General features: G+C 37.1%; 1 protein-coding gene across 2 annotated transcripts in view; it reads left to right on the top strand.

Moving 5' to 3' along the window:
• The first annotated feature begins 8,275 nt into the window (after positions 1–8,275).
• The window catches only part of TUSC3 (tumor suppressor candidate 3), a 113,388-nt gene continuing 93,780 nt past the window's right edge, over positions 8,276–27,883 (top strand). The window contains exon 1 of one of the 2 annotated variants that reach the window (XM_053941278.1): positions 8,276–8,449. In XM_053941278.1, the coding sequence (XP_053797253.1) occupies positions 8,324–8,449 (126 nt within the window). In that variant the 5' untranslated portion in view covers positions 8,276–8,323. The remainder of the gene's footprint in view (positions 8,450–27,883) is intronic. The other variant, XM_053941277.1, reaches the window with a different exon arrangement.

A 27,883-nucleotide genomic window follows, 5' to 3' on the forward strand; every position in this document is an offset into this window, starting at 1 on the left:
GTCACAAATATGTTAGCATAATTCAATTGGAAATTTAATTAATCTAGCATCTCAAGTAAATTTGTGTGGATAATTTTAATTTACACATGTCCAATTTCAATGTAACAACAGCCTACTCAATAGGGGTGGTAAGCAATTTGCCTTTCGCATTGGATTAAAGGCCTTTGGAGAACTAGGCTCACAGATTTACTTCAATATCCTTTCGTGCTGCTGCTAATTTATCTGTAACAGGTATGATTCATTGAAATACTTGTGAAGAGCAAATGCTTCAGTGTGGATTTAGTCCAGATGATCAGAGATGTATACATGAACTTTACTGAATGGGATACAGCATGGTGCTCTACTTGCTTTGTCTGCAGTCTGAGACAGGACTGGGATCAAGACATTGAAATTTAAATATTTAAAGTGTTTAAAAATGTATGTGCCTTTCATTACACATATGAAGTAAGTTAACTCCTCATACAGGTAGAAACAAAATAGTTGGTTTAGACAGAAATGAATATGTACAATATTTCATATTTATCCACTATGGTAGGGAAAGGCTGTAACAAATTAAGACATTAATAATTTTTTATTATGCTTTAGCTATATTCCCAGCTTCACAACAAGAAGGCTTCCTAATTCATTTGCTAGCATTATAGAGGTATTTCTCACAATCTTTAACTTTCTAAGGGACTGCATTTTTGTTGTTGGTTAAGAAAGGACCTGAAGTTCACTGCAATTATTTTTCAGATCCCTTATGTGTTATAACTTTCCTGTTACTTCCAGAACAGAAACCATGTAATTATTGACAGTTAAAATTTTAAAAAGCAGATCAAACAAATAATAAAAAACCAGAGCAGTTAAGAGCATGAGAGTTAGGTTGGGTATGTCTGATATTCTTAAAACTGATAAATTCTAAGCTTCTTTTCAGGAAGGTGTCTGTTGCCCAGTCTATGGAACAGAGTTAATGAAAAGCAAATTCTTGCTCCCATTGAAACAGAACACAGTGTTGAAGTATTCAACTTACAAGAAAAATCTTGATAACGATTTTAGGTGAGATCCCATGTGAACTGAATTTAGCTTTCTCAGTCTTTTCAAACCTACCATGCAGACAGATAGCACAGTTCAGCATACTGAGCTTGGGTTTTTTTTAAGGCAGACATAATTACAGTGTAAATATATTAAAATAGGACCAAATATTGTGAAATAACCAATGCAGTTCTGCTATTCTGTGGACAAAATAAACTTTAAGTGCCATTTTCCACATTTCAGGAAAACTTTTAGTTGCACGAATACAATTTCCAGTATTCCCTAGGACATCACTGCTTTAATATTTTATTTATATGGTCTGTTATTTCTGCAAACATTCTAACTTCTTGTACTTAGTGCCTCTCAACAGTACACCCCTCTTTTGACTGATGTGTCATTTAGGTTAGTACTCATATCTCTGTGTTTGTGTGTGTGTATGCTGGAAACAGAAGGAGTATCAGTCAAGCAGTCAAGGTCTCTGCCCTACTGTCTTATATTTTCTAAGGCAAACCCATTTGACCTGTTTACAATGGGAGTCCAACTATCTCTGGACAGAAACATGCTTGAAACAGCTTCTGAATAATATGGGTGAGGCTTTGAAATTGATTTAAAGTACCTTGCTTTAAAAAGCACCCTTGACTTGCACCTTGTTGGTGGTACAAGGTCTAGTGTGAAGTAGATGTTCAAGCCTATGCTTAGAAATACAGTGCCATATATTCACTACAGGAACAGTTTAGTAATTTTACCCTGAATGTTTTTCTTCATAGTTATTCTTGTTCTCATCTTTTTTGTTATATTTTTTGTTCATGATGAAAAACTAGTAAGCTCTTCTGAAAGGTAATCCCCTGTTAGCTTTCCAGCTTCCATGCTAATCTCTTGTTAGCTTTGCTGCTGGTGTTCCTGAAGCTGATTTGCATTTCCTAATCCAGAGCTGAATCTCTTTGCTCTGGGTACTTACATTTATATGGATATGTATTAAATAATTAGCTGAAAGATTGTCCCCTTAGAACCTAACACAGATTGAAGGCATTTTGTGTAAGCTGATGTTTAAATGGCTTTTAAACCAAGTATGACTTTTTTTTTCTGATTTATCTTTTCATCTGGGAACAGACAAACCATGGTGAGGCAGCTGTGCCCCTGCAGCCCACGGAAATCCACGGTTGAGCAGAGATCCTCCTACAGCCCCTTGGCAGAGCATGCAGATGCCCAAACAAGCAAGATCCTGCATAAACAGGACCTGTGGACCAATGGGGAGAGGAGCCTGTAGTTGAGCAGGTTTGCTGGCAGGAACTTGTGACCACATGGGAGGGACCCACACTGGAGCAATTTGTGAATAACTGCAGCCTGTGGGAAGGATTCAGGTTGGAGAAGTTGGTGGAAGATGCTCTCCTGTGGGAGGGCCCCCATGCCGAAGCAGGGGAATAGTGCGAGAAGTCCTCCTCCTGCGGAGGAAGGAGTGGAAGAAACAACATGGGATGATCTGACTGCAGCCCCCATTCCCTGTCCCCCTGTGACACTGGAGGGAAAAAGCAGAAGAATTCAGGAGTGAAGTTGAGCCCAGGAAGAAGGGAGGAACAGCAGGGAAGTATTTTTAAGAGTTGGTTTTATTTCTCATTACCGTACTTTGATTGAACTGGTAATGAATTGAACTGATTTCCCTAAGTCTAGTCTGTTTGCCTGTGGCAGGAACTGCTGAATGATCTCTTCCTGCTCTTATTTTGACCCTTGAGCTGTTTGCTGTAGCTGTGGAGGACAATAACAGTGACATCAAGCCAAGGTCAACCCACCAAAAGTTTAAAAGGTTTTACATTTTCAGCCTGGATATGTTCTTACATTACAATGCTGATTTGGCTCTCATAAGTGTCTTTTCAAAAAAGCATTGTCCAAAAAGGTCAACAGACCCTAACACACCTCATGATACCTGAGGTAGTGACTGTTCAGTAACACAGAAAACAGATTGTATATTGGACTAGCTATAAATCACACTTCTTATATATCTATGTGTAGTAGAAAATATGGTACTGATGGAGAATATAATTTATGATGATTAGATTAATTAGACTGCTAGGATTAATTTTCCAAGATACTCTATCCTTTTCATGCTTATAAACCCTAAATTGTGATTAAACCATCATATTAATACAGAGGTAAAGAACATTTCTTGTTTTTGAATACCCCCGAAATGGAAGAGATGATTCAATTTAAGATTCCCATTAAAGCACTTAATAAAGAGTGCAATTTTTTTTCATTTGCTGTGATAATAGTAAAACAAGCATGACATGATAGGTACCTTAAGTATACAGCCATGTAAAAGTTTAAACCATTAAATATAATATACATCCTAAGAAAATTCTTTTTAGATTGTTGGTTTAGTTTCCCTGACTATATGGATTATTCTATTATGTATGTGTCTGTTTATCCAAGATAACATGCAATGCATTCATCATAATATTATGAAAATAATTTATGAACAGAGCAAAAGGAAAGTTTACAAACCAAAAAAAAAAAAAAATTCAAATGTATGGAGTGTTGGTGTAGATGTAAATTATTTCATGTTGAATATTTAAATCCAACTATTAATTCTTTGCCCAATATTTCATGGATTCTTTGCTAAAGTCAGTGAAATCGGATGATAGAAATATTTACATCAGTACAAATGTATACACAAATAAGAAGTTTACTAAAACGAAATGTCATTAAAAACCATATTGAAGTTGGTATGAGCTTTTCTAGTCAATCTGGCTTCATAGTACTTATCTTTTATATGAGGGGTATAAAGCATGTTATTAAATTATTTGCAAAAGCAAACACAGTGTGCTTTGTTGCAACTACTATAGCTATATTCCCAAGGAAGAGATTGGTGTGTCTTGTTCAGGAACAAAACATTATGACTAAAATTGTTAGTCTGGTTTCAATTTAGGATGCTATTTTTCAATATTACCAGCCTGGGCAACTGTTCCCTTATTTTTTAATTTTTTTTTTTCCTTTTTCCCTTTTTTCCCTTTTTTCCTTTTTCCTTTCTTTCCTCCCACTCCTCCCCCCCTGCACTGCAAAAAAAAAAAAAAAAAAAAAAAAAAAAAAAAAGTGAAATAGGTCACTCCATAAACTGATAACTTGGGATGGCTGACAGGTAGCTAGGCAATTTTATCTTATTTATGGAGAGTAAACAAAGCTCAGAACAGAAATCAGCAATTGCTACACTACTGCCAACCATTTGCATGAGCAGGTTTTTTTCCAATGGCATGCATCAAGATCTGTGCAATGCCAAAACCCTCAGTATCCTGAAAAGCACATCTGTGAGAAGTAATAGTCCTATTAACAACAGCAATTGATTAATGGCAACTTGCCTCTCCGGGAGGCAGCTTCACTCAGCAACTCTTAAGTTTTGTTTTGCACGCTTCATCTTCAGCAGCAGAAAGAGAATATATAACTCAGTGCACCACCCTTCAGACCTGAATTGGATGTGATGTGGCTCATTGGGTAGGGAGAGATCAATGGGGCTTGAATGAAAAAGGGCTCTCTGAAGGTTGACGGCTGAAAGCCAAAAGAGGATATCTTTAAATTTTATTGTAAGAGAAATTCCATTTTTCAACATTAAAGTTTGCAGCTTCTGACTTGTGACTGTTAAATGACCATATAAAAGTAGTAAAAGGTTTTCCTTAAGAAATTGTGTTTGTCCAGAAGTTTGTAATATATTCTCTTGAAGAAGCCCTTACTACCACCTTTGACGCTTCATCTGTATCATCACCTACACACCAGACCTATCTCCTTAAAAGCAGGATTATACTTAGATGAATCACTTTGCAAGCTTATTATCTCTACAAATTTCAGATGCGAGAATTAGAACAGAAGTCTGAATTTCTTGCAGAAAGTTTTGACACATTATTTATTTTGACCCCAGTTCATGATGAAATTCATCCTTTTTTTCATATCTTTGCAGGTTTAATGAAAAGCATCATTAGTTTTAAGGAAACATATAAGCATTCCCAGAGCTAATATAGTTCATCATAGTTCAGTAAAATGATCAAACTGTATCGTTTCATGTCACTTAAATGTTAACTTGTACTTGACAAATGCAATTCCTCTTTCCATGAAGCCGAAGCATATAAGCTTCACATGATATTTCTCTCTTTGGGCCAGGTTGCTACTGTAAGTGAATATTCCATAGATAGGCTTCATAAAATCAAAATGCCGGAATAAATTTGTTATTTTGGAGCTTGTAATGCTGTACTGTTGCAGAAAATATTTTTAGGGTCGTGGAAATTTTTTCCAGTTAAATCTGGAAAATGACAATATCTGAAAATCAGAGCAGTAACTTATATTTTATATGTCTGTATATGGCTCACCATAATTACTTTAAGTCTTCTGTCAGGGCTTGATGGGCTATAACAAAGGTCAGATTTAAATTTAAGGAGACTACTTTAAAAGAAAAATAAAAAAATGCTGGCTTGAGTTCCACCTATAAACCTTTGGATCTTTATATTAAACTTTCTGGTTCTGTGAGAGCTGATTCTCTTCACTCATTAATCAATAACTAAATATTCTTATTTAAAAAAAAAGTATGCACACAAGATAGGAATAACTAATTTTCAAAGCATTACTAAAATGCTTTTAAACAGTTCATGATTTTATTTTTTTTTCTCCTAGGAAACTGTTAGGCTAACGTTTCCCCTTCATGCAGCTATCTTCAGTCTTTAAAATTTTTTAAATGTTTCTGGATTGCAAGGCCTGATCTGATCTGTTAGTGATCTGTTGACTTGTCATGTTCATGTTAGCTGCTTCTCATTTCATTCTCCCTAGCCAAGCTTCACAACACTCCTTGTCTCCAGAGCCACATATCGGGCACCTGTTTACTATTGCACCTTCTTTTCATTTCCTGTTGTTTTAGGTACCCTCACTCCATTGTCTGCTCCTGAACTCTGCTATCTGAGCCTCACACTGCTTTTGTTTTTGCTCTGATACATCCTCTAGGCAATTCCCACAGCTCTTCTCTGGTTATTCTATCAAGTCTTAGGAGGGCTCCTGTGGTGCTAAGAAAGGCAGTTTTCCACCTCACAGGAGGATTTTCAACACTTTTATTTAACACATCTCACAGGAAAATTTAAGTTCACAAGACATGCATAGGTCACATTTTTTCTTTATTAAGCCTTTAGAAGACTTTTACCCAAACTGCACTTCTCTTGTTGTTCCAAGGCCATTTGCATTGCATTTGCAGTTCAGTACCCAAAAATGTTCTATTTTCTAAGGTAAGTACACCCATTCCCCTCATTACTCTGTTAACAGAGCTAACTCTCAAGAACAATAACACAAAAAATGTAAACCAGTCAGATTTCATGTAATCCTTTGCATTAATCTCACCTTCTCTAGCACTGCACTTCTTTCCAGGCTTATACTCCTTCCTCTGTCATTCCTTGAGGAAAGAATAAAAAGATATCTTCCTTTCACTTAAGGCCTTCCTTACATACCAGGTCCATGTTCATGCACACCATGGAGCAGCAGCTGTGGCTGCACACACAATCTGTGAGCTTCGTTCTGTCGGCACAGACTCAGAGTATTCTACACATGGGAAAACACTTTGCAGTTACAGGTTCCCTGGGTCACTTTTTGTGTGCAAGTACATCCTGGTTACTGCATCAATTGTATGAAGTCTTCTTTATCCAGTGAGCTAGATAAAAACAGCCAGGCTGTGAAAGTTCTGGTTTATATGAAACTCCGAATATAAAAGAAATAAAACAAACTGTCCATGTTGCTATTTCCTGCTTAAGGTATGGACTTCAGGTAATTGAGAATTGAGATTATTGATTAAAAATAAGTGTAAGAAATTTGACAGAGTTGTGTCAAATGAGTTTTGTAGTCTTTTCAGGGAATGAAGAGCTCCCAGTCATTTTCACGTTCTCAGTAGTTTTAATGCTCTTTTCATACATTGACAATATGAAGGGTCCACGGTTTATTGGGCTCAGGAGTATACCAAGAGTTTTTCAAACAAGGTTCCAGTGAAATCACCTTCTGGATTTAGCAAGAGTGGCCTGAGATTTTCTAATGAAATGTTATTTTTTAGCACACTAATTAACATATCCTCTCTTGTTCCAGTGCAAAGTTTTCATTGAATTTTTATCTCCTACCTAAATAAAGACAAGGGAAAAAGATGGTTTTAAAAACACACAGATCTGATCAATACACATATCCTGTCTCTTTAGAGCAGAGGTCTTAGAAATCTCTGTAATCCAATGTCATGATTGCATACCATTTTATGGTTGTTATTATTGCCCAACAGTAGTCAGAATCTGATGGATGTGGACAACAAATAGTCTGAACTCTCTAGAACTTACTGTTTGGTAGATTATTTGAATACATTCTACTATTCCTAGGGATAGATGTAACTTCTGAAAGACATGTTGCAAATATAACTGAAGAGAGAAAAAATGGCTTATTTAATGTTTTAACTGCTTGGTGCTCAGATGTCAGCTGTGCCACCAAAGTAGCATCTGATATTACAATAATACCACCTAAGAATTCTCTGCCCCAAAAAAGAAGATATTTTTGTATGCATTCTTGGGGCCTCAGCTTTCTATTTCATGGTGGTTTTATTATAAAATGCACAAAACTTTCTAGTGGTACAGCAAGATCTCCAAAGAAATGAACAGTTCTTCTTTCTGAGTCTTCAGCACAGCTGTGTGTAAGTAACTAATGTAGCATAGAGGGTACTTGGAATTCTAGGGGAAAAAAAAGGGAAGTATGTGCTCATTAATTTAACATTACCTATCCTGTGCACTGCAGTGTGCACTTTCAAGAAATGCACAATCACTGATTTGAGGACTGCGTCGTGAATCAGAATATCAATTTAGAGCTGCACAGTTAATGCTCTGGGAATTAAATTCTAATTAATTGTATCAGCATATTGCATTAATATTATTTTCTGCAAAGATGGCTTTGCGTGTGCATCATGAAATCTGAAAAGTGTATGCGCATAAACGTATAAGAAAGAAATCTTTATAGTTTGGGTCGGTTTTTGGTGGGTTTTTTTTGGTGTTTTGTCCTGTCCTGTTTTACAGTCTCGATCCAGGATTGCACGGTGCGCTGCAGGCAGCCGGGAGCAGCGGTGAAGCCGTGAGCCCGGGCGGGCCGAGCGCCCCCGGCGGGCGGAGCCCCAGCGGAGCCCGCGGCACCCGCGCAGAGCCGAGCGCGACCCTGCCCCGCAGTCCCCGCAGAACTACATTTCCCAGGCGGCGCCGCGCCGCCGGGCGCTGCGATTGGCCGGCCGCGGGCCGGCTCAGCGTGGCGGTGCGGCAGGTGCCGCCGGCGGGGGCGGAACATGGCGCTGGGTGCCGGGGCAGCGCGGCGGCTGCCGCACCTGCCGGCCGGGGGCTGCCTCCCCCTGCTGCTGCTGCTCCTGCTCCTCCTCTGCGGACAGCTCGGGGGAGGACAGAAAAAGAAGGAGGTAGAGACGTTCGCTTCTTTCGCCATCTCGCCCGGCCGGGGGTGCCCTGTCGCGCTGCCTCCCTCTCCGGAGTCCCCGTGTCCCCGTGTCCCCATCCGCCCGGCGTCCCCCGCCTGGCCTCCCCCGTGCTCCGCCGGCTTCCCTCCGTCCGCAGCCCCGAGCGGGGCACCGGCGGGGCGGGGGGCGCCGGGCAGGCGGTGCCCCCTGCCCTGCTCGGGAGGTGATGGCCGGCGGCGGCGCCGTCTCCAGGGCAGCGGCAGCGCAGGGCGCAGCGCCGGGGTCGCGGTCCCCGGCGTGCTGTCCGTGCCCAGGCCCGCGCCGTGCGCTGTCGTGGGCCTTGAAATGACAGGTTCTGAGCACAGAGGGGCACGGGCCGCTCTCCTGCGCCGGGCAGGGCTGGGCTGCCGTCTGCATCTGTGGGCCTGGGAGCCTTGGCAGCCAAGCGGGGCGAGGAGCCCGCGGGAGATGGAAGTTAAACCCGTGTTTGCGGTGCCAACGGAGCGAAATTAGCCCAGCGTTAATAACTAGCATCAAAGCGATGGCAGCAGGTGTGTGTGGGTGCAGGTGTAGGTGATGGTACTATCTTCGAGGTGTCCTTTGGGTAAGAGAGACGTGGAAGAAGGAGTAGTTTTAATTCAGATTCGTATCAACAGCTTATCTTCAGCAACTTCAGTATTTAAATACGGAAGTGTGCAAAAATGTGTAGTGTACATACTTGCTTTTTCCAGATTTCAATGCTGCTAGAGCTGCCTACACTTCTCTTCCTAGGTTGCCCTAGATTTCAGGCCAGGCTTTTGCATACCAAATGCTAGGCCACCCAGTAGTGCCTCTTTACAGTGTCCCTATAACTTCATTTATGGGAGGAGCTTTTAACCAAACTGTAGCGTTTTGTCGTTTTTTTTTTTTTTTTTGACATCTGTTGGTGTTGTGGGGAGGACTTGTGTTTTGTGATGGTGGAGGAGAAGGAAGGAACAGTTGTTATAGCTGATTTTTCTCTGAACTGGCAGCTCAGACAAGGAGAACAATGGTCAAAATTTTTGGGTTTTGCTTCTTTTGTTTTTCTTTAAAGAACTATATAGGTTATTAAGGCTTATAGGCCAAAGATGTAAAACAACAGGGATGTTTTCCCGCTGGTGTCCAGTGACAAGAGTAGAAGGAATGACTTAAATCTACTTCAGAGGGAGTTCAGATGTGATCTTAGGAAAGAGATCCTAACTGAGAAAGTGGTTGGGCACACAACAAGGTACCTGGGGAAGTGGTCATTGCCCCAAGCCTGTAGGTGTTCAGGAGCCGTATGGACAATGTTTTTGTGCATATTGTTTGGCTTTTAGATTGCCCTGTGTGGAGCTGGGAGTTGGACTCAATGTTTCTTCCAACTCATAATATCCTATGATTTTACAAGGCCAAAGTTAGTATGTAAAATTCTTATTTAAATATCTAAGTAATGGTGTGACTCTGGTCTTACCAAGATAAGTAATCTGATCATTGAAATAAATCCCTTGGGTGTCGTTGTGTAAAATGACCACCTTCACTCTAGGCATTCATTGCCTTTTCCACTCTTTCTAGAATGAGTAAGCAGTAAACGTGTTGCCCTTCTGCTGCTATAATTAACTTCTTTTCAAAACTTTAACTTATTAGGTTTTCTTAATAAAACGTGTTTAATGTTTGACACTTGATTCTCTCTTGCTGCGATGTGCTGGCACTACAACTTTTGTTGACACTATCATGTGGAGTGCCAGCTGTGCTACCAAGATAGCTGAAATAATCTTTCTTTTAAGTGAGATCCTTTTCCTAACAAGTAAATAACAGCAAATTAAAATGGATGTGTACAACTGCATTTTCGAAAGTTTCCCAATCCTGCTGTGGAGGTGGTACATAAAAGGATGGAAATGCTTGTTTGTTTGTCCACCTGTTTGGTATTACGATTGAAGCAGGTATTTCTCCTCTGTAAAACTTGTTATTCAGTGTTCTCCTTTTTAAATGATTTAAATTAACATATCCCAGTCTTCTGGATCTTTTTGCTGTCATTTTTCATTCCTGTGTAATATTTTGCTCTTAACGCAATGGACTGCTCATACAGACAAACCCTTGGCTTTATGTAGACATAGCGTATCTATGACTGCATCTTTATAGAAACTATTACAATATTGTAAGTTCTTGCTTCACTTTAAATGCAAGCTTAAAATAAAGTGTAACTTGTTTTTTTCCTGGGCTTTTATACATTGTATGGTTCTGTGTAGTATATGTTAGAGCTAAAGTCTGACTCTTCTTGCCCTATAACCTTCATGTTAAAAGCTGTAATAGTTTACCTAATATGTATAATAAGGAAAACATCTGTATGTGAGAAATGAAACTTGTACTTACAGTAAGTAGTTTGGAAATAATGTTTTAAAACTGTTCTTAGGAAAATTATGTGAATTTAAAGAGTGCAGGATCTTGTGCTGTGGGATGTTGCTTTTCACACCACTGTCCATAAGCACAGTGGTAACAGGTAAAGGTGATGGAAGTTAAATGTGTAAAGTGAACTGAAGATGTTCTACAAAGACTGGTAAGATTGACACAGCTGTTTTTTTGGAAGTTGGAGAAATGGTTGAACACACACTGAATTGTTTCAAAGTGAACACTGCAAGAGAAAAGCTAATGTAGTGGGGTTAAAATGTGTATCTCATTAGATAAAATCAACTCACATCTCAGTTTCCTGTTTTCTCTGTGCTTTGTGTGTGTATTTGTTGACATGGTTGTCCAGAAAGAGAGGTAAAGGACTAGAGAGAAGAAACTGCTTTCCCAAACAAATTTTTAATAAAAAACTTGATTACTTGAAAAGTACTTCAAAAGTACAAGAACTTGAGATGTTGGAGTTAAATCTTAAGTGTGGATATTCTCAGCTCAGAGAGAAAGAGAAAGGTTTTCTAACCGGGCAAGAGCCTGGGAAACAGTTGGGAAAGAATGTAAATAATTCTTTAATCTATCTTGTTATTCACATTGTTTATAGATATGCTCTGCCTCTGTGCGTCATTCACTGCCCACCAATGGTGTGACATGTTTTTACTCTAAGACCAATGAAATTAGTCTTCTCGATGTTCTCTATATATAGAGTGGTATATTTGAAATAAAAGAGAGAGTTCATTTTCTTAGCCTTCTGATCTAGAGTTCTTTGTTCCCGTCCTGCTCAACAGCATCGCTTAAGGAAGGAAAGTATTCTTGGTGAAGACATTGATTTTATTTTTTTATTAATTTATCTTTTTAAGTGTTGACTATGTAGAAAAGTATGCATAAAGTCTGAATGATTGGAGGTGTCTGGATCAGTTATATGAGCCTGGAAGAGGAAGAAGAGGACCGAGTTAAGATATTAGATGTTTCTGAAGGACTTGATGCTAGCAGAGAAAATAACCAGGGAAACTGGAAAACATTGTTATAAATTTCTGTGTTGGTTATGAAATACTACATTAAAACTGTATTTAGAATATATGCAAGTCCTTAAATTGCTAAAACACATAGTCCTAAACAGTAAAATATTCTTAATGATAACTAAAGAAACTGTCTTCTCTGCCAGATTACTGAGAAGTGCTAAGGTAGGTTTTAAATTTGATTAAATCTGCAAGAATTTAAAGAGCTGTTTGGAAATAGATTTGAATTAGATTATTAGTCACCTGGTTTAATGGAAGCTATTTTTAGAATGACTTCATGAATTTATAAACACACAAACATTCCTGTTGTTTTGCTTTAATCTTGCTGCACCTTTTCCATATTATGGACATTCATGACAGCCTTCATAAATGAGGAGATAAATAGAAAACTGGAATGTCTGATTTGAAAATGAGATGAAGAACAACACTGCTATTTTCCCCCATAGCTCACACTTAGAAGCTAACTAGATTTGAAAAGCCTGCTTTTATGATTCGAATTTGGGTGCTAAAGAGTACCTTTATTTACAGTGAAGTAAAAAAAAGTTCTTGATTGTGAAGTAGCAGCAAGACACTGGAGAAGGACTATTCTCTTGGACACTGTATGAATAATAAGACAAATAATAATTGACTCTTTCCAAAGAATTTGAGACAATATAATTGCATTAACATACATGAATTCTCTTTTCCCAGTCCTTGCAATGTTTTTTATATATCTTATACAAATTTGAGGTTGGTTAAACTATTAAAAAATTAAAGGAATCAGAGTAATCCACTTTGAAATATAATAATTGGCTTTCTGTTATAGATTTTTTTTGTGACTGAAACACATAGAAAGAGAACATTGGGTTTGAAATATTAAAAGCATTTCTCATAGAGGATAATGTTTATTTTTGAGCTTTCAGGTGGGTGGTTCAGAAGCTTAGTTAAACCACTGATAGGCAATTGGAGTAACTGTTTTTCTGCAGGTAGTTTGTCATTACTGCTAAATCTGACACAGGGAAGATATCTGTTTAGATATAAGCTTTCTTCAGGTAGAAGTACTTTGTTGAGCTTGAGTCTACTAAAAAAGATGCTGAACGCATATAAAAAATTGAAGGGCAAGCTTCTGTGATATCTTACTTTGCCCTGATTAGTTTTAAAAGATTTCAAGACTCATATATTTATAATAGTTCTTTAACTTTTTCTCTCTGTCTCATTTCCCCAGCTGAGTGTAGAAGTTATGGCAGTTGTGAGAAACTGTGGGAGATAGGAAGGGCAATCTAATTGATAGTTTATCACAAAGCTCAGCCATACTTTTATTATTCTTGACAAATATGTATGTGATGTGCCCACAGAAGTCTTTAGTGATGGTGAATCTACAACTTATGGCTTTTACTTTCCCCCTAAAGATCTAACCTAAATTTCTGTGTGTTCAAGGCCTACATTTTTGCACCTGTTAATTCTTGTCCTCATCACGTCCATAAAGAACAGGTTATTGTTTGTTTGATTGTTATTTTTCAATTAAATAGAATTTAATTATTTTTAAGGCTTAAAGTACTAAATATGATAATTTTTCCAATAGAATCTTCAGTCCCGATCATACTTTCTTGTTTTATTTGAAATTAACTGGGATAGATTGGGCCTATCCCCTTGTTTCTGCACCATGTGTTTTGATTTTCCTTTAGGGTTTCATAGTGAGCCTGTTGTGTTTATTTGCAGTTATAGATTATTACCATGTTGCAGCCAGAATGGCATCTTCCACTTTAAAATGTCTTTCCCATCTAATTTCTGATAGTGGTTCACCATAAAGGTAGCAATTCTCACCTGTTCAGAGCTAGAGGCAGCAAAGCCTGCTGTCCTTGGTCTTGCTCCAAAATTGAAAGAATACTACTTAGTTTCTTACTCTATCTCTTGGTGCTGTTTTCAATGATCTGTAACATTCTCTTCTTCTGTTCAGTGTTCTGCATATGTATTTAATTGAAAGAAACATTAGGAAACGTGGTAGAGCAAGCAGAGAAAAAGAAAAGAGAAAAAAAGGTTTATAATGAATGGAGAGTGTTTAGCATATATTCAATTTCACATATAGTTCAAGAAATAAATTCTTCATTTTTCAAGATCTCTGATAGTATTTAAAAAACAGTGATAATTGAAACTTAAGTTTCTTCTCTTGGTCTGCTGAAGTTCTGTTTAAAATTAAACTTGAATATAAAGCCTTCTTCATCTTGTAATTGTAAAAATTTTGGGTTTGGTCTTCAGACTGGAATACTGCACGTTTTTGCTTTTGACACAGGATGCATGAAAGTGTTTGGCAGTTAAACCAATTACAGACTTCTCTTTAAAAACTTTATTAAAAATTGAGGTGTGGCAAAGGTTGAATCTGTGGAGGGAAATCTAATGGTTTGCCTTCAAACCATTTTAAAGATTTATTTTAAGTGGAGATTTTGTATGCATTTATGTAATTGGACATTTTAACTGTTGTTGCAGTAGAGAGAGGCTTTTTTTAAAACAATGCTTTAAAATAAGTTCTCAGTTTGAATTGAAATAGCAGTTCTAAGCCATGCCTGAGACTATAAAATTCATTAAATGCAATTCTGGTGTTTTTCTCTACTCTGACCTAAAAAGAATGGGGAAAATATAGAGGAAAAAAAAAATGCTTGCAAGAATTCCTTGTTTTCTACTATTTTTTTACAACCCCATAAAACATCTATATCCCTCTCTCCTTTATTTCTAATTAACTAAAGTTTGGCAAAAACTTGACAAAATTGACTAGCAGTTCTGCCTTTGACCAGTCTGTGTAGAAAACTTGAGTGACTGCATACAATAAGTGAAATAAAGGATACTTGTAGCAGCCCAGTAGCATTTTGTGATTGGATTACGGAAACTTTTCTGTCCCAGATGTCTCTGTTTGGCATCCTTGCTATCATAAGACAGATCAGTGGCGTAATTGATCTTTTCCCCTGTTCCGTTCTATAACCATTTATATAGCACATCCTGTGCAACCACATGGAAAATACAGATTGTATCTGCTTGAGGTCTACATGCTCTGGAAAAATCAGTCACTAAAATTAGAATGGGAAAGCATTGGGGTTTTTGGATATTGGTTTGGGTCTTCAGATTTATTCTCTTAATTTTTAGAAGTGTTTTCAAGGTCACATTTTATTGGCTAAGATAATGGTCAGAACTAAAGAAAGGCCTTTACATGGTATTTGGTTTAGGCCTTGTTCTCTTGCTCTAGTAAATCTACTGAATAGAGTAGCTAAAATTGCAAAAAAACATTATTTTCTTTATATCTAATGCTATGAGGTTTTATAAAAATATATAATAATATCTTCATTGTTTGTATAAAATGTAATAGTTTTTTTTTTTTTTTTCATTTTTTACAACTTTCAGTAGTGAGGTATTGCCATTAACCAAATGGAAAATATTTTATAGTGAACCTGAAATCTACATTTCAGACAGGGAAACTCATCTTTTTATGTGTGATTATCACAAGTCCTTCATATTCTAAGGTGGATAAACAAATCTATATGTGCATTGAGTGGATTGCTTCTAACAAAATGCAAAAAAAGGCCTGGCAATAATTTGGTTACAAAAAATAGTCCTGTGACATGGAAAAGATTTGTACCCTTGCTTTTGCAGGCTTCTTCATGAAAACACTCTTCTTCCTGAGTACTGAAGTAGTGGCAGGACTTGAAGCATTTCTCTGGACAGACTATTCTCCCACCTAATAGGATTTGCTATTAGGATTTTACTTTCTTCTGATGATTGTATTTGATAATACCATTCTGGAATACCCCAAGTTCATAATCTCTTCTTAAGGAGTTGCAGTCCTTAGCCTAACTATGCCATTCCGTTAATTTTTCTTATCCTTTGCTGCTGAATCTAAAGCAACTAATTTTTGAATTTCAGATGAACTGGTCATTAAGCTTAGCAGAGTTTAGCTGTGTTGCATAGAACATTTTGTATATCAAGTTCATAACAGAAATGGTAATTACAGTTATTCAGTCCCTCTGGAATGACATTTTGAGCCCACAGAGCTGCTCAAGGTTATAGGCTGTAGCATCTGCTGCTTGAAGGATAGAAACCGTTTTCTACTTTGCTTTTACTTCAGCTTTTTCATAGTTTCAAATCACTATTGCTGTCTTCTCTACTATTAAAACCTAGCATGTTCAACTGCTTTTGTTAGCCAATTGCCTTAAAAAGGCCAATTATGACAGTCTACTGAATCTTGGATATCGACATTTCTGTTCAGCTTTATGAGATTTCACTGTGTATGCATTCATGTCTGAGCCATGTAAATATCTCTTCAATGCAGATTTTTGAGCTTGTCAAGCAAAAGTTTAGGTAATACTGTAAAATTCCCATTTATAGTTTAAGGTTCATTTATAGGGCTTTTAAAATAATTTTTACTAGGCATTTTTGTCAACTTGATTGTTTTGTGAAGTCTTTTGATACTTAGCCTGTTTTCCGTGAAAAATAATTGACAGTTGTTCAGTTAATTAATTAGCTAATTCCCTTTATATTTTCATATTTTCAGGTCATACATACACGTTCAGGCTTTTTCACACATTTTGTTTCTCAGATCTTGTTAGTGGCTGGGTACATTCTGAATCTAAAGTTAGGCCTTTAACTCAAGACTTTGCTGTCCTGCAAGAGTCTGTTTAGTATAATGAATTGTTATATTGCAGTAGTTTTTCTGCACTAGGCTGAGGAATATGGTTATTTTAACAATAAAGTAGGAGAGGTGTTTTTTGGTTGTTACTGCTTAAACTTTTGTTGGTAATTGTAGCTGCTTTGTCTTTGTTTGCTTTGGTGGTTCAAATTGTTACTTAAAATATTTTGTTCTTTTTACTTCTCTTATTTATCAAGTGCATATGACCATCTTCTATTTTTGGTAGTAATCCATAATTACTAGATTACTAATTTAATCCATAATTACTAGATTAAAGTAAGTACTGGAGTACTGATGCACTAAAAATATGAATCTTAAAATTATTTTTCTTTTTAATCCTATTAAAGTATTTTAGTGTGAATCTTTGCCTTTTTATAAGAGACGTAGCTAGAGATTCAGATTCTGCATGGGAGATTAATATAGGGAGTGAGAAAGCTGAGCAGACAGAGTTTTTTGAGACATAGTTCCTTTCTCTACTTTGTTTTTTTCAAGGTTATCTAACAAGATAAAAAAGGTATTTGAATACAAATAGAATACCTGTGTCTGTTTTGACTGACTCAGGTAATGCTCTTCTAGATATCCTAGGAGTTACAGGGCTAGGACTGCATACAGTGAAGGAATAAATTAGCTGTATCTGCATATGTTTAGGTGTCTTTCCAAGGAGAGGAATTCAAGCTACAATTAGGTGAGGGAATTGTAGAGCAGTTGAATTAACAGTAGAGCACCTCATCATAGGTCACAGTACCAGCACTCTTTGTAGTTGGTGATCTTGAACGAGGGAATACAAAGTGCAAAAGGATGTTTCTGAAATCTTATAATTCTCCAGAATTTGGATGCTAAAGTCAAAACTGTAAAAGCTGTACTATTCAGAATATATACTAGTAAAGTATTGTGTGCTCTTCAGCTACAGGAGGAGAAGGTAGTGATGATGACATATACTGATTCTTCAGTGATGATTATGTACATGGTCCTTAACAATAATAACAATTAAGAAATAATAATATAATAAGTTGATTAGTGTTTGCTTTTTCTTTCATCACATGGTGATGTACTTAAGGTGATGTGTTTAAGGTGGTATGTATTCTGGTTTCTGTTCAGATTATGTGAGATGGTAAAAGCATGGCTGTTGATTATGGTTTATAGGATAGGTTTCAGGGATTTTGAGGTATGAGACCTGAATACTTCCATATGGGTGAAGATGATATTGAATGCACTTCCCCCTACTGGAGTCAAACGCTGAAATTTAGAAGAGTGCACAAACTCACACAGCAATAAGTGGTTTTTGTTTTCAAGTGAATCTTTTGTGATACCTTTTAGCAGGATGTCTTCAGATGTCAGGTATTTTCAGATGATGCCAGGGGGAATTAATGCACTTGCCTCGTTCTTTATCTGACTCTTAAGTGGGGCTATAGCTGGATCTCACGGCCAAGTCTGGCATGTTAAAGTGTAGGGCATGTTCAGAGGCCTAGAGATCATTGAGAATTCTTTCTCTTCCATTACTGCTACGTCTGTGCTAATTAAAAGTTGGATGTGATGTAGAATTACTGTGTTGCAGATGCCTGTGGTTGATGAACTTGGTTCATCAAAATAAAGGGAACTTGCTGAAGTTAACTTCTTTGATAAAGCAGGATTTTTTAAAATCATTGGGCTGAAGGATAGAAAAAAATCTGTATGGGAAAATAAAAACCATGAAGCCAAGTTCAATGATCAAATGTACTCAGAAGTAAGTGTCCTTAAATCCTTCTGAAATCTGTTAGAGAGTAGAAACTAGTAGTGGAAAGTTTTCTGAATTCTACATTATTTTTGCATCACACTTCTAAATATTTTAGCCATGGTTTGTACTCTTGATAGCTGATGGCTCAGCTCTAAAACATTTCAATGGAAACTTTTTCCATTTTTCTGTTCTATGCCTGATTTCTACTAAAGCTTCAATTGAAATGGAAAGTGAATGGCAGGAATTTCGTAGGAACTTCAAGAATTCCAGTCCCAGGAAGTTCAGTCCGAAATTGAAGATGTACGACTGTTACGCCTCTTACTTGTCTGGTGGATTCAGTTAGTGACAATGTGACAGCATATTGAGTAGATGAGACAGGAATTATTATGAAAAGGACACAAATGGTGCATTAATGCTGAAGTTATTGTGTAAACGTTTTCTTTCTGTTGTGGCATACTTTTTCTTCTAAGCTAGGTATGACTAGAAGCTCTTTTCTAATGTTTTTTTCAAATCTCTATTAGTTATAGGTAGCAATGCACTAACTTCTTTAGTGAGTAATTTTTTAGAAGAAAAAATAAAGTTATTGATATCTCTTAGACAGACTATAGATATTATAATTGTTTTTTATTTCCTTTATGCTTTTTTGGTTTGGGGTGATACTGAAATCAGCCAGAGAATAATCTTTCTATCACAATTTGAAGTATTAGAAATCAGGCATTCTTTATTACAGTGCTGCACACATTCACAGGATTTTTCTTCTTACTGAATGTGTATCATGAAATTTTACAACGGGGTATTTATTCCATCATGACTGTAGTCATATGGTCACTACAACACCATAGCCACTAGAACATACTTCCAAGCTAATACATAAACATCACTTCTCCTAGAATGAATTTACATGGCTTTGCTCCTTACTGGAAGTCTTTTTATGGTCTTAGAGGATCATCTAAAGGTGGTTGTATTCACTGAGAGCCCCCAAAATTTTAAGGGACCTTGGCTTGAACTTCTTTTAGGGCATGCACTGGTTTTTTTTTGTTACATAACTGCCACAAAACCACTTAGGTTCCTCATTATCTGTTTATGCACTGTTTCCAGCTATGTTTACAATCTACTGTCTACATCTACATTCTTTCACCTAATTTCCTGGTTACTCTTTAAGCTCTATTTTGCACGTTCAAGGGATCTGAACATTTCTCCCTGTAGTCTGTCAGGGACATTGCTAATTATTTTCCACTTCAAATGCATTGTAAGCTTTTTCATTTTTTTGTTTCTTGTAAGCTGAATAAATCAGTCAATGGAGATGTGGGGGTGTGTGTATGTATATGCACAAACATATATGTACACACATTGGTTTGCTCTGGTCGAGATGAAATAGCATTTGCCTTGGTGTTGACATGTGTGGGTTTTTGTCCTGTAACTCTAGATACTATAAATGATCAAAGTGCTTTAACCAGACTTCATGGAGAATGTAGCTTTCAGAGTAAAACTTTAAACTAAAATGCCCTCAGGTAACTGCATATTGGTTTGTGAGGCTGCTAACATAATGCAATTTCTTTAAAAGTTACCGGAAGTTCTACTTTAGCTCATAAAGGACTGTCCTTGTCTGATTTGACATCTTGTATTTTAGCCCACTCTGTGCACAGAAACTAAGTTTCCTTAAGTCATTCTGTGCTATGAACTTGTAACATTCACAATAGGAGTTAAATTTTCAATTAAATGTGACATCTCAGCCTCTTCCACAGTAGAATTATGGTTAAAGCATGTCTGGGAAACTGATACAGTGGGAGCAGTTGATATTAATTTGATTTCTGGGAAATTTTATGCTGCTTCACATAAAGTACCCTGAACACTTGCCTGTCTGTTCCTTTGGGTGCTTGTATCCTCGTAAGATGATCTTCATTATTGTATTAATTCAAAAAGTTCCTGCTCTGAAGTATATCAATTGTTTTCCCCCTCTAGAGCATTGTTTGCACTCTGAACTGTCCTCTTACACCGAGACAGAGTTTTGGAGAATGTTGCAGAATTCACTGGGCCACAGAGGAGTGACAAGAGAGAAGATAATTTTCTAGCTGAATGATGATCATTTGAAAGAGGAAAGTCCTGGGTTCCCATAGCTATTTATACATTTAATCCAATAACTGTTCAGTGTAAAACATTGTAATACAATCTGTTCAAGTAGGTTTACTTGTCCACCATCTGGACATGAGTACTGCCTGCCAAACCAGCTGGGAGGGCAATGAAAGAAATCAAGGTTACTTTAAAGTAGTGAAGGCTTCTCAGGGTAACTTCTGTACACTTGCTTTCCCTGTTTAAGCAGCTATCATCTTCTCAGTTGTAACTTTCTGTGACAGCGGAGGTGGCTGAAGAACTAAGTATAGAGTGCACTACACCCAGTGCTCAAACAGCCAGCCCTGGAATACTTAAAGGTAATAGAGGTCTTGGTGGGAACATAAGGGCTCTCAAATATGCATTTTTCTTTCAGTATTCCAGGCCATTTGGATATTACAAGAATGTAATATCCAAGCAAGGGGAGATTACACAAAATCTAAATATGTTTTGTAAGTACCTGGTTGCAGACAGGAGAAGCTTGTTCAACTTTAGAATTGCCCACTCTGGTTTCCATTTCTGTTTGCTATATATCCAAATTCCTCAATTAACTCCTCTGTGTGGATTAATCTAAGTACCTCATTACTTCTACAGATAGCAAGCAAAAGAGGGTATAGCACAAGATTATAATGGTTTAATCTATACGTGGTCAAATACCACATTATTTTACTTTGTTTTAATGAAATTATAAATGAGAAGAGAGGTACTAAAGCTGATAAATTTTAGTGGAAAAATTTTATACTGTGGATAATGTATTAGCAAGTGAGCTACACCTGGAAGCAATGAAGCTTAAAGTCATCCCACTCTAGCATTATGTTATGTTAGTATTGGCGCTTTAGCCACCTGTAGGGCGCAGTACTGATGAAAATGGCCCCACCTGTGTAACAACTGAATATTTCCCTCCTTTTCCCCTTCATAAAATTAGGACAGATATGATGACCCCTTAGGTGTGTTCATTTTGCAAGAGCCTCAAGTGAGCAATGTTAGATAGGTTGTAAATTCAAGTATATATTGCACATGCAGATGACATGTAGAATCATAGGCAATAGAACTTTAATCTTTCATTGCATTTTTTATCTCACCATATTAAAGTGATCTAGTTATGGTTGTATTAGTGTACTCATCTATTGGCATGTGTCTTAAGTGATTCTAAAGTCTAGCTGAAGCTGTTCAGTTATAGCAACATCAGTTTTTTTGAGCAATGAATGCATTGTGCTGTCATGCAGAACTCATGCTTGTTTGGCTGTGAGGGAGAAAATTACAAGTTCATTAGCTGATACAGCAACTTTGTTTTCAAAAGTAATTTGATGTCTGTACTTCTCCCGAGTGAAAATGGAACTTTTCCTGAATCTAATGAACTGTTTTGATAGTAAAAATGTTCTGGAGGAAACACATTTTTACTCTGAATCTTGACTCTTGTGCTTTAAAATGGGCTTAGAGAGACAATTTTAGCTGGTTTCAATCATTAGAACTATAACAACTTTTTCTAAGAATGAAAAATGTATAGAATTAGAAATTTAATTTCATGTGGATTTTAGAAGCTAATTTCAAAAGGTAAAAATATAGACTTCATGATAGTGTAAGAATGTTTTTATGAGAATGAAATGTAATTTTGGTAAGCACATCATATTTTTATTTTTCTAATGTAGACATTAATTTCACCTTCAGTTTCCTCAATGTGATTTATTGAGTTATTCAATATAAGGTACCTGAATTTTTAATATTCAACATAGGAAATAGTGCTAGTATTGGTGTTTAAACAGGAATAGCATATTAACATATTAAAACCATTAGGTTTTGCATTAAAGCTTCCTGACTGCTTGTACAGTCGTGATTTAATATTCCACAATGAACTTCTCCTTTGGTCTTACTAATGATATTTTTTTTTTATTTAGATAAAAATTATGTGCTGGTATCTATGAATAAGTTTTCCTTAAACTATTTAGAAATAGTTCTAAAAGTGCAAAGTAATTATTTTATATTAAAAAGATTAAGTGCTTTATCTGCCACTAGAGGTTGTCTATCTCCTGTTGGATTCTACCATCGAATCCATTAATTAACTTAGCACCATGCCATGTTCTTTCTGTTCTAATGAACTACTTACTGGGAAGGTAGTATTCTGATTAAAGGAATTCCTGCTCAGGAAACTGTGATACTTCTGTTTCTTAATGTATGAGTAAATGGCAAGTGTGCCAGAACCTCATGTAGATGGCTGAGAGAGGTTAAAGGTTTTGTTGTTTGAAAATCCTTAGGTACTAGGCATGAGGAAGAATGCTAAACTTAGTGGTTCTATCATATTTATGTGGTTTTGCATCTTGAGAAACAGAATTTGCTAGGAAACTGTGACAATAATGTGACCAATGAATGGATGACATAATAAAACTATGGAGAGTTAATGTCAGAGGTGGCAAAGAATTTATGAATGATCATTAGCAATCAAATGACAGTGAAATAATGTGAGGATAGATGAAGATTTCTCTCACAATGACCATGAGTTGTGATGAAAAGTTTGCAGACAGTATTGGGAAACATAGTACTCTGAAACATACATTAAAATAGGTGCAGTGCCTGTAATGTACATGTTTCCTAATTTTTGAAAGTGAAGCTTAGACTCAATTAATTGTGATGCCTTCAAAACTTTTTGTATTGCCTACTTTTCTAGCTTTTTAAAATTGCTTGTAGAATCTCTTTACTTAAATGCTTTATCATAAGAAAGAAAGGAAAAGGATGGCTTTTCATATCTTGAAAAGAAAGAAGGAAAAATCAACAGTTTGAACTTGCATCCAAATTGTAGTGATTAAATAGTTGTATCATATGAACATTTCTGTGTTACAATTTGTCATTTCTGGCAAGAAGAGAAAATGTGAATTTTCTTTAATATGAAGTAGGAGTTTTATTAATTTCCATGCTTTGCTTTGGACCCTTCACTTTCTGGTCTGATAGCAGGTTGTCCATTAAATTGGCTGGATCATGTTGCTATTGTAAACCATGTCAAGTGCTGTATATATTTTTGATTGTCTTTGATAATTATTGTTAGTTTCCTAAAGCAGACTGACTGATATTTGGAGAAAAAAAAATTGGAAGAGTTGACTTCGAAACCAAAGTGAGCTTTTGCAGCGTTGTGGTGTCTCTCCCAGGTCCGGAGCAGCCACTGTGCCCGGCGGGGCACCGTGGCTCCTCCAGTCCCGGTCCCACTGCTGTTCCCGGGTACCGCGTGCTCCGGGAAGGTGGGTCGGCCGTTTCTACCGCCGCGCGCGAGGGACCTCGATAAAGGCGGTGAAGGAAGGACCAAATTCCCCGCGGCAGGAGCTGAGAGCATTTTATTGGTGTGCTCCCCGTTCCTGTATTGGGGAATATGGCCGCACGGCCCCGGCTGCATGGGGCTTTTATTGGGGGTGGAGCGGGGGGTGTCACGTGGTCTGGAGAAGCCAATAGGGGCACGGCAGGGATGGCACCGGGGCCTGGGGTGGTCCCGGGGCGTGGCATGGCTGGGGGGCGGGCATGGGGCACGTGGCCCGTGGCCGGGGCTGCCACTGGGGCCGGGGCGACCGCGGCCACAGGGGAGGGTTAATGGCAGGAAAGGACCCACAGGAAGGGACAGGGGGATGGGTTGCATGGTAAGGCAACCCGGGAACCGGCTACCGCAGAGGGGGAAACCCAGGGGATACAAAGGGGAAAACATGGGAGATACACGGGGGTACACAGAATCTTAACACACATCAGAACCCTGACCTAAACCCAAAGTCCGGGATGCAACAGGCTTTCATTAATTTCATGTGAAGCAATGAAACAAGGTACTACTTTCTAAAGTTCTTGTAGAAGAAAGAAATTTGCTGTCTTACCTTTTCAGCTTGAGATAGAGTCATTGATAGGACTGCCCCTAATGCTGAAGTCATCTGCATACTTTAGGTATTTGAATTCAATTGTTAGATATATGACTGGTTTCCTGTGTAACTTCTTTAGTTGTTTGCCCATTTTATAAACTGTAAAGGTTGGTACTTCTCTTTTTTCTTGCTTTTTCCATTTGATAGCAAAGAAAGGGGTATACATTGCTTTTTCTTTTTTTTTCTCTTTTTTGTTGTTATTTTTGAGGAATGGCAACACAAATTCTTTTCAATACTTCTTGGAAAAAGTGGTCTTTATGTGCTCTGTGCCTTTCTTAGTAGCAAATAATGTGTCAAGTTTAGTAAAATCAATTTTGGAAAAAAGTTCTGTAAGTGCTCATGATAGGTTTTGTCAATCTGCAAAAGTCTGTTAGACTTAATTTATGAAATGTATGAAATCATGTTATGATTTTTTCTAAAAGCAGAACAAAATGAATGTATAATAGAAGTCCATCAAATATTTATGGTTGCACATGGTCAAAAAAACATGGTTTCCCTGGTGTCTTTTGAAACTTTGACAATGCCAGCATGATATGATCTTGAGAAAGTGTAGATGCAAGGGTGCATATTTTTCTAATTTTATACAACTCCAGCCATAATGCTCAAAAAAGAAAAAGCATAGTAGTAGATCTGTCTCTTATAATCTTGTATCCTTCCTCTGATAGGGATTCTGCAGATTTTCGACATTTTTAGTCATTTTCTAATACAGTTTTTCTTTGCCTTTCCCACCTGTTTTTTTTTTTTTTTCTTTTGTTTCTCAAGGTATAACATGTTTTCCAAACCCTCTGGGTTTTTATAAAATGCAGATTCACCAGCTGCAAACTCAAGTTGGTGCAGGGAAAGTTAATTTTGTTCTTCCTGTGACTACATTCATATTCTGTTTAACCTAAAAGTCTCCTTATTTCCTTCCTGTAACCCAGATGGTGGGGTTTTTTTGTTTATGTATGGATTGATTCTTATAATTAGTTCCATTTTTTTTTTTTTAGTTTTTCTTATTATCTTAGCTTTTTCTGTTTTCTCTAGAAATAGAATATTCACATATATTGATGCGAACTTAAAGTCTGCTCAACTCAGAGAGCAGACTTCATCCTGGAACATTTGTGGCTGCCCTGAGGAAAGTTATGCATGTATTTTCTGCCAAAAATTGTTCTCTAGTCTGTTCATAGTCAAATTTCAGACTGCCTACACTCATTTCCTCTATTAGATTGTATGTCTCTTGCCTTCAGTGTAATACTACATTCTTTTTCTTCCAGTCTATTTATTCATGTTGCAACTCCCAGTGATTCTACTTTTTCCTCATATGATGGTTTTCCTTTGTATATTCTTTGTCATCATAGTTCTGACTTAGTGTCACACTTCTGTGATTATCTAGATATTTTTCCTTATAATCTTTAGTTTCATCTTTTCTACAATTTTTACAGCATTCTTCTCAAGAATTTTGGTATTTTTAAATTTTCCCTTCTTTTCGATATTCTATTCTTTTTGGTATGTACAGATGGATTTTAAAAGTATTCCCACAATCTGTTTTATATCTGTTGTTCTAATATGATAGATTGTCAGATTTTGCTCTCCTCTAAGGAGAGAAATTAATGAAATGCAAAAGTAGGTTGAGTAAAATTTTGATGTCTCTGAAGAGATCTGTATTGTTTAGACATTTTTCTTTTATTCTTTCCTGTAATACCCTCTGGATTTCTTTGGAGTGGGAGAGGATAGCACACCTGTAAGCATGATAACATCTGCAGACAAATATAGAAAGGAATCAAGGGTTTGATTTCATTATTTAGTACTCATCTTTTCTCTTACCTTCTGATCTGTGTGATTTATTTTAAAATCATAGACCACGTGCACATTTAATGCTGGTATTTATACAAATATATCCTGTCAGGACCCAAATGAGCTCAGTTGACAGCATTCAAGAAAGACTAGATTGTACTATTTTCTTCTTCCTCCTAGTTGTCATCAGCCTATTTCAGCCACTATTTGAGTTCCTCCCCATTGCTGAGTTGACTGAATGCTGTATTCATTCTTAGTTCAGTTATTTGCCTTGTGGAAGCTTTCCTTCCAGGTCTATGCCCCTTGCAAGTAAAGACAGAAATTTAGGAATTCCTTTTTTTAATATTTATTTTTTGGCTTTTTAGCTTTTTAAACTTGCACTTGAATCAATCATTCATTTGTTCCCAGGTTGATAAATCATTGTTTTAGAAAGTTATCTTGCAACTCACACTGCAGAAGGAAGTACTCAGTGGCTATTTCATGTGATTCAGGTTTTCTCTGTGGAAATTCCTACTCATACTGTTCTGATGGTTAGCATATCCTTAAGTGTCATATGCTTTCCTTGTGTTTCCACACACTGCAAAGTAACAAGAATAAATCCTTCAGATAACCCAATTACTAGTTCTAACCATAAGATACTAAAGGACTTTCAGTTTTACAGATACTCAACACAGATTGTTATTCTGTTGGACCTGACTTTACTAATCATGGCATAAAGTGTAGTAGTTCTCAGAGACACAGCATGAGTCGTTTTGTCTGTGACCTCCTTTTGTCTTTGAGATTTACTAAGTTCATTGCTTTTGGCTTGGAGGTCTTCACTGTGACTTGTAGGTTTTGAGTTTGCATTTCTTCCCTGAAAATTCAAGCTAGGCTGTATGAATTAGCTCTATAAATTCTTCATACTTTGCTACACTTGGAGAAGAAAAATGGGATGACGTGGTGTGAAATGTTATCAAAACAAGTATGATCTCTTTCAAATGCATTTGTTTTTCCTGCTTCAGTCCTTATTGCAGTTCCCTGAAATACATAAGGCTAGTAATGGGTTCTGATCTCATCATGACCACTTTCTGCTGTAGTATATAAAAGGGATGATTCTCATTCATTAAGCTGTAATTGTTGCCTCTCTTATTATCCATCTATTGATAGGAGCCCTCATGGAAGGGATTTTTGTCCTGTTGCTGTGTTCTGTTGCGTGAAAATGGTTCAGATGGTATCTCTTCCCAGAACAGGAAACCATGTGCCGTATTGTGATAATCCGAAGACGTATTTTCTTTTTTAATTCCTTTCTGAGCAGTGGTTTAAAATTACTTTGTGCTTTGAATATTTTATAACATCTAATCATCTAGGATCTTAATATAAGATGGGTTAGAATGGCTTAACTCATTCAGTCTGAGTTCACCTAATCCAGTATTTTTTTTTTTCTTAACAACATCTGCAAACAGGTACCCAGAGAGGGGAAGCATTATCTCCTCACCAACCTGTAATCTTCCACTATTCCACTGTTTTCAGCTCTGGTTTTCCTGAGCCTAATGTTTTCCACAAATGGATCTCTCCATGAGGAATGCTCAGTCGTGAGTAGTTTGTCAATCCTAGGTCTTGTATGTCTCTTTCCATGCTTTACAGAATGATGCTGTTAAGGAATCTACATCTGTAGTTACAACTGCATCGAGAGAGGATTGAAAAGGCTTATGGTTCATGCCTTGTCATTTTATTAATCTTCATTTTTGCCAAGTATTTTGCTGTCGAGGAAAGCGAATTCTTTTCATCTCTCCTACTATCTAGTGTAGTGTTGTCCATTTCGCATACTTCTGAACTTACTGAATAGAGTTACTGTTCAAAAGACTTTACAGCTACCTTGCTTCATAGTTAATTTGTTCTTTTACAAGAACTGCTTCT

Source organism: Vidua chalybeata, chromosome 4 (genome assembly GCF_026979565.1).
Source record: "Vidua chalybeata isolate OUT-0048 chromosome 4, bVidCha1 merged haplotype, whole genome shotgun sequence".
Taxonomy (NCBI): Eukaryota; Metazoa; Chordata; class Aves; order Passeriformes; family Viduidae; genus Vidua; species Vidua chalybeata.